The sequence below is a fragment of the Folsomia candida genome, unplaced genomic scaffold (genome assembly GCF_002217175.1).
Source record: "Folsomia candida strain VU population unplaced genomic scaffold, ASM221717v1 Fcan01_Sc012, whole genome shotgun sequence".
In the NCBI taxonomy this organism is placed as follows: Eukaryota; Metazoa; Arthropoda; class Collembola; order Entomobryomorpha; family Isotomidae; genus Folsomia; species Folsomia candida.
In genome coordinates this window covers 1,529,879-1,543,595 of record NW_019091204.1, presented here as the reverse complement: position 1 = coordinate 1,543,595, position 13,717 = coordinate 1,529,879, and the positions used below count along the sequence as shown (strand labels likewise).

At 35.0% G+C, this 13,717-nt stretch overlaps 2 protein-coding genes across 2 annotated transcripts; one reads left to right on the top strand and one right to left on the bottom strand.

Moving 5' to 3' along the window:
- Positions 1 to 893: 893 nt before the first annotated feature.
- On the bottom strand, positions 894 to 2,633 carry LOC110855300. The gene is made up of 3 exons (XM_022103722.2): positions 2,323 to 2,633; positions 1,964 to 2,182; positions 894 to 1,563 (listed from the first exon to the last, which is right to left on the bottom strand). The coding sequence occupies exons 1-3, from the start codon at positions 2,381 to 2,383 to the stop codon at positions 1,022 to 1,024; spliced, it is 822 nt and encodes a 273-aa protein (XP_021959414.1). The 5' UTR covers positions 2,384 to 2,633; the 3' UTR covers positions 894 to 1,021.
- Positions 2,634 to 4,337: 1,704 nt separating this feature from the next.
- Positions 4,338 to 12,098, top strand: LOC118437273 (probable glutamate receptor). Its single transcript, XM_035856194.1, has 8 exons — positions 4,338 to 4,660; positions 4,756 to 4,871; positions 5,062 to 5,232; positions 5,888 to 6,099; positions 6,470 to 6,672; positions 6,781 to 7,025; positions 7,489 to 7,677; positions 11,822 to 12,098. The coding sequence occupies exons 1-8, from the start codon at positions 4,616 to 4,618 to the stop codon at positions 12,096 to 12,098; spliced, it is 1,458 nt and encodes a 485-aa protein (XP_035712087.1). The 5' UTR covers positions 4,338 to 4,615.
- The last annotated feature ends 1,619 nt before the right edge of the window (positions 12,099 to 13,717 follow it).

Sequence of the window (13,717 nt, the reverse complement as noted above, 5' to 3'; positions counted from 1 at the left end):
AAACAATTCCACGAAATCTTAAAATTCTTGGAAATTTAGGTGACGTTGTTTATTACCGGCTCGTTCGATATGACGGAGGGATTGAGATCTTTTTATATAAAAGGGACACAGAATTCTACAAGTTTCATCCAAAGAACTTTTCGCCTACTGGAGAGAGTAGATAAATACTTACATATTCACGTTTCCGAAAATAAATTTTCAAAAAACTGACACCATGGTTTCCGCCAAGATTAATTTCCTCGTTTTCGTCGTCGTATTGGCTGTCTTGGTGGACGTGATGGCTTCACCCATTGAGCAAGATGGCGAAGAAGTTGTAAGTTTGTTTTAGACATTTTATTTTAGACAGAATACATCTGTACACATTTGTATTTTGCGAAAAAAAATTTAAAACATTATTTTTTGCAGGATGTCCCAACCCCGATTCGTGTAAAGAGGGCCTGTCTCGGTAAGGACGCCAAGTGCCAAGCTGACGGAAGTCTGGGCAATTGCTGTTCCGGATACTGCCACCAATGGGCCGGATACAGCCATGGATTCTGCACCTAAATAATTATTTGTCGTGCAAGCACACAATTTAATTAAATCAAAGATTTATTTAAAATGAAATTATAAATTTATCGACATAATCTGAACATTTAATAAAGTCTAAATACATATAATCATATTGGGGGTATTCAATATTTCTTCGTATCCATAATATTTCTCGTTTCGTAAAATAAGTTACGAGATTTTGTAAGCGTGGCAAAATTTTGCCAGCACAAATCACGTTACCACCAAGTTTGTCATTAATATAATGTCAGTGTAATTTATTTTCGAGAAACAAAGACTTGATAAATATTCTAGGAATTTTCACTCTATTTTAAGCCTATGCATGTACAAAGAAGTCAATCAAACTGTTTGAACGGAATTATTTCAACGATACTTTACCAACTTTGAATTTATTGTCTAAAATTATATACTTATACATGAAATAATTTTATATAAAATCCGATTACTCATCTCAAAGTCAATTAAGAACTCCAAACTATTGCCAATGCCCATTAAAAAATTGTGTAATTTGCACCACCGTATCCGCCTTGTTCTCCTCCGACCAATTATCCCAATGTCCCCCGGGATACAGTGTAAATTTATTGACAACTCCGGCCTGATCCAGTTTTTCACGGAGTCGATACATTTGCGAGGGCGGAATGAGATAATCCAACGTGCCAAAGAAACCAATCGTTTTGGGGGAATTGTCATCCACGTGGTACATTGGGCTGGCTTCGATGTACCGTTCCGGACATTCTTGGTGGCGACAGGGTCCCACAAAATTAAAGAATCGTTCCCACTCGGAGTGGGTGTCGTAGGCGGGGTCGGTGAGGTCAGTGGGGCCGACAATGGTCACGATGACCTTGACATTTTGGGCTGTCTTATCCCAGTAGTAACCATACAGGGCGGCAAGATGCCCGCCGGAAGAGGTGCCAAACATGGCGAAAGATACTGTTTGGATGAAGGTGTTTTTCATGTAGGTCACTACCTGGTCGATGTCTTCTAACTGCTTGGGGAACCCGGGACTTGAATGGTTGCCTAATAAATATTATGAGGTTAGAATGAGCGAATATTTTTTTCAAAATTTTTGAATAAATAAATATCGAAAAAAATATTCGTTTCATATTCATCAGGAATGAGGGGATAATTTTATCTCTTATTAATTTTTAATTTAATGCATCAGACGTTGGGAATATTGAAAAATTCATTTAATAAGGCGAATTTGAGATAAAATATATAAATAAAAAATGAATAATAAAAAACTTTTTAATTGTTAAATTGAATGAATTTTGAATGAAGAAAATGTTTCTGAAATGGTATTTTACGAAGTGTGCACTGCTAGGTGGCGACAGTTTCTTGCAGTGAAATTCGAGAAATGCAGAAAATATGTAATTTCTTCATGACGTTTTATGATTATTATTTAAGTGGTTTAAATTACCGTGACGAAAATTGATGTTAACGATGCAAATCTCGGGAAAAAATGTTTCCAAAAACTCGACAACTTCCGCCATCTGACCTTTGTCCCCACTGTCCCAGGAACCACCGTGGATTAGGACGGCAACTTTGGAAACGCGAGTTGTATCATTGGAGGGGAGGTAAATGTCCATAATTTGATCGGGATGCGATCCATAAGCGACGTCTGGGATGAGGACGCTTCCTGGTAAAATCGATAAGATTTTCTTTTGTAATTTTCACAAATTAAAAAAATAATAATTATTTTAGTCACGATTTTTAACGTAGATGCACTAATTGACAAAGAAATTACCCGCATCTTCATCCGTTAAATATCCTACTTACCTCGAGTGAGAGTAAAAGTGAAGGCAAGTAAAATTGCCGGAATGTGATAACACCTTAACATTATTATTCGTAAAATCAATTCGTAATTCGGGCCAAAAATTTAGCAGAACTAATTCGAATTAAGTCTGCAAGCTTAATGCAAGTTTTACAATGTTGTAAGTGAGGTGATGTGGAACAAATTTGGACACTCGAAACACAGGGTTCACCTAATTTCTCACTTTTATAGTGCTTAACATTTGCACTGACTGTGTAACATTTCAAAAAATCTGTATTTAGATGAATAAAATCATCCATCCCAAAAAAAATTATGGGTTACTTGGCATCTTTTCCATGTTATGAATTTTGTATTGATCAAATCTGTATGCATAAACTTAAAAAACGAGGATGTGTAATGCAAAAACACTTTATATATGTACACAACTTTAAAGAACCCTGATTCGGATGCATGCATATCTTATCTTGCAAATATCTGTTTGCTAATGGGCTCGACTGTACAATATGTAACTCTAATTATCTGATGATGGATGATATGACCCAGACAAATTGAAAATTCGAGACAAATAAAGCAATCATATACATATTTAAATATGTACAATCATCATTTTAATCGTTATTATAACTTACAAATAATTACGATATGCATGTGTATTTTCACTCTAAATAAAAATATATAGAATTTGGCCCAGGTTAGTAAAATATTTACATGTTTATTAGAAAGGAAACCAAACTTCGAAATCCATGTATGTACATACATCATGCACAGTGAAACATTTATTTATTTAGTGGAGAAGTTTTTTATTTTTTATTTATTTTTATTTATTTTTTATTTATTAAGTAGCTTCAGCTACTTTATGCGAAGACTTTGTCTGTCTGTCTGTCTGTCTGTCCGTCTGTCAGCAGGATAACGGAAGAACGGATTGAGATAATCGAAATCGGTTTTCGCCATTATACATATGACCCTAGGGGGAGGATCCTATCAACTTTTGGGGGCAACCGGACCACCCCCCCTTGGCGCCAGGGGGTGTGGTCGGGGCAAAATGAGATTTATAGTGCAATTTGATTTATGGATGAAATAGAGTGAAATGAAGTGATCCCGAGTTGTGCCACACCCCCTCGGCGCCAGGGGGTGTGGTCGGGGCAAAATGAGATTTATAGTGCAATTTGATCTATGGATGAAATAGAGTGAAATGAAGTGATCCCGAGTTGTGCCACACCCCCTCCGCGCCAGGGGGTGTGGTCGGGGCAAAATGAGATTTAAAAAAATTGAATCTATAGGTGAAATGGAGTGAAATTGAGTGTTTTCGCGATGTCATGGGAGTGGTTGGGGTGAAGTAGTCTGAAGCTACTTCCGTATGCGCGTTTGCGACGGTTTATTTATTTACTTATTTATTTTATTTTATTTTTTATTTAAAAAATAAATTACTTTCATTCCAGTTAAGGATGAAATTGTGTATCATTTTAAAGGCCTAGGCTACATCAATCGAAGTTAATAAATACTTACCAACCATATAAATAGAGAACTACTTTAATGCATCACCAGGAAATATTTATTTTGAAAATCGATATATTTTTTCCAATTTACCACTTGGTAATCAAATAGAGTTTTAAAGCCATTTCACTCCAAGGATGTGTACATATGGATTGCACAGTGACGTCAAATTAGGAAGTTTTGAGAAAAATTGGGTTTTAAATATTTGCCCAATCATCCAATCTACATATTTATACATACCTATGTATGTAAATACTTCTACTTATATGTTAGTGAAAGTTAAGCACTCATATAATACATATGTATATTTATATAGTAAGCATTTGAATTTCACTAGGGTAATAAATTTATGTGAGTGCATGGCAAACATTTCTAGTGGTCCGACATATATTTTAGTAATGGTTAAATTTTAGCCTGAAAGTTTAAAGTGAACATAGTACTGGCTGAATTTAAAAGAAATATCACATGCATAAAAACTCATGTAATTGCTTATTGATTCGTCCTTGTTTATTGGATGTGGCTCAATTTTAAAGTGATTATAGTGCTTGTTTGCAGATATTGTGATGTGCATGATTTTGAAAAAAATTAATTGGAAGCATGGGAACATTGTGGAAACAATTTTCTGCGATTTATTTTTCACTTATGAAAATTTCCGACGAAATTGTTCCTATAGAATGTGATAAATTAAAAATAATTCAATCTTTGTCATGTTAAGTAATAAAATTCGTGGAAATCTGTTAATAAGCAGAACTTATATTTAAAAAAGTGCTTAATGATAAAATTTAAAACTTGGACGGGCTCAGGATGGAAGAAGACTTGTCTGGAGTGGTTATCAGAGTTTCGGCAGTGGTAAGTAATTAATTGGATATTTATTCATTAATCAACCACAATTAGATGTCAATTTTACACTTTTTTTGATAAAACATATTTTTAAAATCTTGTAGGACTCGAATGATGAGAAATTTATTGCGAAATTGGAAACCGTGGGGAATCATTCGGAATTTGTGGGGGGATTTTTTGTCGAGATTTTACACTATTTAAGGGACGCGTTACATTTTAGGTGAACAAATAATGGTGTTAAAATTGGTTGCAATTTGGTAACAAATGTTTTCCTAATGTTTTTTTTTGTCCGTTGGAACACTTGTATTATGATACAACTTTTTTTTACCAAATTATTACAAATTCTGATTATGGATTAACGTACAATTAGTAACTAAGTGATTAATTGTAATTTCAAATTCTCAATTTAGTATCGTTGCTGTTCCTGGGCAAGAATTTATCACAGATTTGAACGGAACGACGGTGGGTGGGACGGGGGCAAAGTTACTGAACGATGAGGTCGATCTCGTCATAGCGTCGTCGTACATGTTAAGATACAGAATAAAACACTTAAGCCCCACACTTCCCGTAAATATAGACAAGTAAGCAAAACAAAACAAAAACAAATAAAATCGGTTGCAAAATCAGACTGTTTGAAAGAATTGAAATTAGAAAAGAAGGGAAATTCAGGGGAAAACCTAATAACAAATTATGTTAATATATTGGCTAATTTGTGCTGAGTTTGGAAATTCTCATTATATTTCTGCACATTCTTACCAGATTTTTATAAATCTTGTAGAGTAAACGACTTTGGGAAATTTTACTAAAATATTTACTGATTTCATACAACAATGGAAAAATTGAAGGCGTCGAAAACCACACTCTCAAAAATGTTGTTCCCCTTGTTAAAAGTAAATGGACTCCAGGTTCCAAGTTACGTAAAATATACTAAATCCAGAGTAAACTTTACTCTTTATATTTGAAGTTAACGTTAATTTAAATGCTTAATAATAATTTAGAGTGGATTTACCTTTTAAAAATGTAACATTATTTTTAAGAATGCAGTCTTGCAAAATATCATCGATTTTGTGTACCCAAATCCTAATTGAAAACAATGTGTGTATTGTATGGTGCAAAAATTGGCAAAAACTTTACACACAATTCAAGTAAAGAATTGCCTTTCTTTCAACCTGTGCTTGCATATGTACATAAATCAGAGTAATTATTTAATTTAGCTAATTATTCATTACTCTTCAGAATAATGGTTTGGTTTCGACCCCCAAGAAAGTATGTGATGGAGGACGGATTTATCACACCATTCTCGACGCCAGCATGGTTCGGCTTAATTTCCCTGCTAGCAATTATTGTCACGTGTGCCGTCCTAGTTTCCAGAATAGATGCACGTCTTCGACCTGAGGAGAAAAAGTGTGGGAATAACTTCTGGATTTTTGGAGCATTTTATCAAAGAGGTTTGGAAATTTTATAAAATATTTGTGAGCACGTGGGCAAACATCTTTAAATCTAATTCATTCATTTGCATGGCCAAATATTCAAATTTTTCAATTTAAATTAGAGAAATGTTAATTTTGTACAAAAAAATATTTGCAAATTAGCAATAACTCAAATTAAGTTACTTAATAGTAAAATCTCACTTCTCAACATTATTTGTATCAATTTATGTAATTTACCAAATTCCCAAGTTTTTTAAGTAAAGTTACATAGAAATAAATTGGTTGACAACCATGGAACTTTTTAGAACTAATTTTGCACCAGAAAATATTTGCAAATTGACAAAAAATTTTTGATGTGTTAAAAATTTGCGTAATTTTGAATTCTCAGGGTGTAAGAAGACGCCTGCTCGGTTCCCGCATCGACTTGTATTCATCCAGGCATTGACATCTTTCTGGATTGTTTACACGATTTACTCGGCCTCCGTTCTTTCAAGATTGACCGTGTCGTACAACCCTTTCACCACATTTGCGAAGATACTTAAAGCCAACTTCAAAATATTGGCGAATCCCTTGACGTCTACGTTTTTTGAGGTATAAAAAAATTTTAATTAAACAGATTATTGCAATTGCAATTTGTTTAGGAAACTCAAATTGGTACCGTTCGTTAATAACTTTTTCCGCGAAATTAAAATTTGGCAGAAAAACTTAGAGGTAACGTGGCGAAGCACGTTCGTCAGTAAGATGGATTCCGTGTGGAAAATTATGCAAGGAGGTTACGCCTTCGTTACATCGCAGGATGCCGTCGGAGTGGCGGCGAGACGATGGAATTTTACAGATTGGCAAATCTGCGAATTTATTTCAGCCGTCCCCTTCGATAATTTGGTTATTCCGTTAGCGTTCTACACCAGGAAGGAGTATCCATACAAGGAGGCCATTAATAGAAAGTGAGTACAAATCTTGAAAATTATAATTTTTCTTTTAATTATGTAATGAATTAATGATAATACATATTTAATTCTTGTTTCATTTTGTAATTTAATTATGTAATTAATATTAATGACATAATTTTTACTTAACGAATAACTTATTACTTAACAATACACTCTTAGAAATCCAGTATTATATTAATACCAAGCTTTAGCCATATATGATATCTGATACCTACCTGACTACTGATATATGACCCAGATTTCTAACAGTATATTGAATTTTGAAATGATCATCTCTTAAATCAGATTGTAAAAATTCTACCAAATTTCGAATTATGCATTCAGGAAAATTTTATTGACACAAAATGAAGTAATATTGGTATTTTTTCCGTAATTTTCTGACCTCATTTCTCGATGACACACATGAATCATTTTAAGGCTAGACAAAAAGTATGTAATTTATTTGTTTGTTGTACAGATTGATAAAATCGATGGAAAACGGATTACACAATCGATTAAGGAAGGACTTTGAACGGAACACGTATCCAGTTTGTGTCCCCATTTACAAAATGAAAGTGGAATCCATCACATTTTCAGAAATTTATTCAGCATTTTTCATCATTCTGGTTGCTGATATGCTCGCGTTGGTGGGCTTGTTGGGAGAAAAGTATTATTTTATTTTATTTCGAAGCTGAATAAAATTTTAAATTTACACTTTTGGTGCGTATTGCTTGAATTCTCCCAATTCTTTGGCACCATTTTGTGTCATCGCTTGTTCGATACCAATGGCCTAAAGAACGGAAATTGTCCAATTTATTTACTATCAATGGATTAAAAAACTCATTAACAGACAGACAGATGGACAAAGAGACAGACGAACTGACAGACGGACAGAGAGCAGACTTACTAGTTTCTGGTTCGGCGAACCGGTGCGCTCACTTAGAGTGGGTCCTATAGGAACCCGTTCAGTAGGAAGTTTAATGGTGGAGTAGTCAAAAATGGGTTTAGAAATCTGAAATTCATGCAGAATATGCCAAATATATCTAGCCACGCACCCCCAAAATTTCATAAGTTTTCAGTGAAACAAAAATTTCCTACACCATTTCAAAGCGACGAACTCGAGAATCGAGTTTTTGGAAGTACCAAAATTTGAGTGACAACGGCTTGAAGAAGACTTGACTGCATTTCAACGGAGAAGGGGGTGGGCGTGCAAAAATTGAGGCATACATAAAAAAGTATGGAGAATCCGAAAATGTCAACCTGAAATACGCACCTTGAGTAAAAACCATCATAATGACCCCTTGAAAGTTAAAAACGATTCAATTTATTTTTGGAAAGTGTCACTCCACGTTCATGCCTGATGCGGTCAAGAAGTCAATGATTAATACAAACTACGTGCATCATATTAAGGCCTATAAATTGTGGGTCAAAACATATGCAAAAAGATGTGCACCAAAATATATGGAAGGTCAAGAAAAAATGGTAAACGCAAGACCTCCCAAGCTCTACAGCAAAATTTCTCAAAAAACTTGGTGACGGACGATGAGTCCTACGTCCTTAAAAACGTTCCAGAAACTCCGGGAATAGAATTTTTTCGTGGCAAATATATCTCTCAAGTGAAAACCGAAGCGAAATTAAATTTTTTTTATACATTTCTCACGAAATTTCCGATTTCGTTGGCGTCAAAATGTATGGTGATCAAATGGCAGTTTGATTTTGAAAAATGAAAACCCTCCAAATGTCACTTATCTTCCCCTCATCCAAAGATTTTGGACTCTATGTAAGAAGTAATACTCCCTGCTTTGTGAAACAGTCGATACTTTAAGAAAATTTCGATTCAGGTAGGAGATAATTAGGAATGAAGTTGCAAAGTCTTCCAAAAATGCGGTAATAGAAGGCGTGACGAAGAACATTCAACACGATGTTGACTATGGACTTAGGCCTTATTTGTTCCGGAAATTGGACGCTAGATATATTTATAATATTCTACAAAAATGTGAGGTCTTAAAATCATTTTTGACCATTTTCTGGCCATTAATCCTAGTGATCGGGTTCCCATAGGACCCGCTCTACTTAACTTAGGTGTGGTGGTTCGCCGCACCAGAAATTAGCAACTCTGACAGAGAGACAGAGATACAAGAGGAATTAAATAGCTTCCGTACAACCCGGGGCGAGCTAGTAATTAAGGTATGAGTAAATAGATTTGTGCTCTTACACGTAATGGACGCTACCGATCTACTCTATGCCGTGATTTATTACTCGTGATAAAATGTGTTGAAATAAGGGAATATGTTTCTTAGACAAACCAACTGTACTTTATAGTATCCCGTGGTTACACTGCGCACACGTGAGATAACAATACAGTATCCTGACGACCCATCAAGACATCTCCCAAATCTTCCACAACCACAAAAAGTTAAACCTCATATAAAAAAATTAAAGAAATAATTCCATTCGCAACTAGAATAAAATTATTAGTGAATTCGCAACCTATTAAAAACAAGGACAGTTCAAATTACCTAATTCTATTACCACAATCATCAAACAATCCACTTAATTTACCAGAAGTATATAATCCCATTAAAAACGACAAAGAAATTACATTAGCTTTCAGTGAAATAGATCAAATAGCCCCATTATGCTTAGCTGGAGCCGACCACGAACTTACTCCGATTTCAACAGATATATGTAGAATCTATCGACTTACAAATCAAGGAGCAAAAGGATTATATAAAACAATTAGAAAACCAATTGCGAAGTAAATTAGCGATAAGTATAACCCAACAACCAATTTTGATATCTCCGCGAGTCATTGACATTTGTACGCCAGTATATACATAGCTCATCTCCTTCCCTCGTCCATCCAATATTACCATTCTCAATAGATTCTATAAATAATGTGATTACTATTGGAAATGTAAGTATTCACGATAATGATATTTTTACACTTTTACCCGAAAAATGGTTTCCTGACCTAATTATTGATGGGTATATTGAATTGATACGCAAACGCAAACGACAAGAATATTGTAATTATAATATTATCAATTTTGGTACTTATTTTTTATATTCTTTAAAAAGGGCTTAGAAAATATTCAAAAATATGAGCACTGCTCAATCGCTAGTTTAATGGTTTCCCCAAGATGCATTAAAGGTCACTAGTCTATAATAGCAGCAGATCGAAAAAAATGACTACTTGTACATTTCAAGTACATTTGTACACATGTGGTCATGCCGCTTGTCTTTTCGTTCACACTTACAAAAATATTACTTCGTCGCTTACTTCGACTGAAATTACGGCTATTTGAATCGAGTAATTTATGATGCAGCTGTTGATTACAGCGAAGGAAAATTATAATTTTCAAAAATTCCAGTTTTTTAACGCCGATTAATTATCCACATAAAATGCATTACTACATATGTAATGCCACGTTTCTCGGTAACCCAGGCTGATCAACTGTGGCAAATACAACCATAATTAAGGTGACAATTACCAGCAACCAAGGCTTATTATCTAATTATCTTAATTAAATGGTTTCATAGACGCTCAACCAACAATGCGACCAATTTGGTAACTTCTGCGTACGCCGCCCCTCGTGACCAACACCGAATAATGCCCAGGAACAGTAGTTCAATTTTTTGGCAACCATGGTCATTTTGTTTCCAATTTAAATGTGTAACTAAGCCCTTCGTTACCAGTAACTATGGCTTGTTAACTAATTATTTTAGTACTTTTGCATTTGACGAATTTGAAGAAGAAGTTGCCCTCCTTGACACTGAGAAGAATAAAGCGACGACGGTTAGCAGAATTCTGCAAATAGCAAGCATTAATATCGCAGCGGAATACAAATAATTAAATGTAATTATAATACAAACTTACATAATAATTTCCCCCACAAATAAGATGGTATGGATAACATCTTCCACTTCCAGGATTACTGAAACTAACTCCCTGCCTGTCGCTTTGAGCTCATCTCCGGCGCCTAGGACACCAAATCAGACTGGAGAATAACTGTAAAAGTATTTACGTAGTGACGAACATCAGTCAGCGACTTAACACTTACGCCTTATGTAAGTGACATGCACAGATAGCTACCTACGTATATACTTAGCTGTGTTTCATAGGATTGTATGTACATAGCTGTAGTATACGAATGTCTGAGGTTTGATAAATATGAAATGAGATCTTACCTATACCTACTCATGTTATCTGGATTGTATGTATTCATCGGATAAATTGAGGGTCTCAGATTTATATGAAGTTTTCTTCTTTTTAATCAAAATTGCATTATCAAACGCTTGACAATAGTAAAGGTTTCTCAAATCCATGGGTTATGCAGCATTGCAGAGCCTCTGGTTATGAGAAGAGAGAGAGATTCGTTCTGCCCCATTTCCAGAAATGTTGGTGGGTTGTTATACCTACCCAAGATTTCTGCTGCAAAATTTGAGACTTGAAGGGTCATCATCTCATCATGCATCTGGGGCGTGATTGTCCAAAGTCCAAGGTTTTTGTGAAGATCTCTTTGTAAAGAAGTCATTGAAATTTTGTTATGTGCAATTATATATCTATTTGTTTCATTTTGTACATACATTCGTGCATATATTTAGTTATTGGATATCTTTTTTAACAATATCCCTTAATAGATTGAACATGTACATATTAATTGACGTGTGCATCATGTGCATAATAATGCGTAACAGCAAGTTTTCGTTATATTTTTGTTTTTATTAATTCGTTTGTTTGTTTGTTCAGGAAGGATGTTTTGAATTTTGAATGCAAATTTTGAATTAATTTAATTTCTTACTTTCAGGTGCAGTTTAGACATCTTGGCCTCACCTGAAACATATCTAGATTTCTTGGAGTTGGATTATCAGCGTTTTGGATGGGAAATCGGGAAGCTGCTGAGCGGTGCAATAGATGCTGCCATTGCTTGGACCTTGATTCCAAGGAGGTCCGTTTTTTCAACTTGGGAAAGGCTGAACCGACAGCAGCATCAAGGAATGGAAGCTTTTTCTGTGCGTTGCAGAGCTTCTGGTCATCGTGGGGTGTATGTGAATTCTCTCGAGAAAACCTTTTTTCCAGGGTAATAGGTATACGGCTGGGGGTTTCGTAACGGATTCGTGGGGAAGTAGGTCATTTCTCATGTGCACTTTTTTCGATACGTCATTGCAAGAGCTATGAAGATAAAATTGAAGATAAAAAAATAACTCCGCTGCATGCAGAGGTCAATCCTGCTTGACCACGTGTATCGCTCCCTCCTCTTTCCACAGAAAAAGAAATATTGAATATGACTCCTCCAATATATAAAGCAAAGCTAAATCCTCTTCCGTCTCTGCCCTCAACAGCATCACCTCATGTACCACCTGTTGCACCAACCCTGTCACCGACAATCGCTCCTCATCTTTTATTGGAATATGCGAATTGCAAGGGGTAGAAGTGCATCCAAGTAAATAGAAGACAAGACAATTTCTGTTTTCAATATTATATAAGAAATCCATATTAAATGATTGTATCACTGCTGCTTTATTCTGCTTGAGTGAATTATTCAATTATGTGCCAATTCATAGTATATCGTTTATTTTTGGTTGCTAGTATTTGGTGGTGCATTTATTCCTAATCACACATTGTACATGATTTAATTGCAAGTAAATAAAACGGGAAAAAATAATTTCAAAATTTAAATCACTGTAATTTAACATATTACGAATGCCTCAAATATTCAATCTCCCCTGAAGGTTCAATTGCCCTTTTAATGAGTTTAACCTGTTTAGAAAGGAACGAATATGGTTGTCCTGAATGGTGGAGGTGCGGTTACTCTCGACACAGTCGATATCGTCGACAACTTAGGATAATTATTTTAGACACATAAATTACCTCGTATGGAATGGAATTTTGCATGGATTTTGCATTTATTAGACAAGATAATAACAATGGTAAATACAAACTCAACCCTGGATTTGATGGTCCGTCTGGATCTTCCTCCCGTCCGTCCTTTCACTTCGGAGGCTTCGAACAGGATGCATCTACGCCCGAACTTCTGTATCTGTATAAACTATAACCAAATTATGAACTATATTATGATCATTATGCACTTTATTTACAGTGCGCTTATGTGGCTTGTCCATTGGTTTGCTCGACGTCAACAATTAAATTAAAAACATAATTCATCTTATTTAAATAATATGCAATAGAGCTTAAATATTTGAGCGCACGAATTTTAGTGGGTCTTTGTCAAGGAAGCCTTGTTCAATCGTAAACTTTGTCTGTGCTCGAACATGCAAACCCTACGTAGACAATGTACAGTTATATTTATTATATAATATTTCACATACAAGTAAAACATTACTGAATATTTTCCAGAATTAATTGCAACGATGCCACGCTTATTCCCAGATGGATGTACTCCGGCCTTGCAATGGAATTGAGGGCGGACGTTATCCGTCTTGCGGTCTACATTTCCGGAAACTGAATGACACAACCATGGTATTATTTAAATAATCATCTATGGAATTAAGATACTTAGCATACTCTTGAATGTGCTAAGTATCTAAACGATAAACTATTGCCAGCTATTTTTTACATAAATGCAACGCTGCAAACGACATTCGATTTCAGAGTGATGTGTTATTTTTTGGTTAAAGAAATGTAGCCTTCTTTTGTTATTACTTATTATAAAGCATATTTCTCAAAACTCAACACTCAAAAC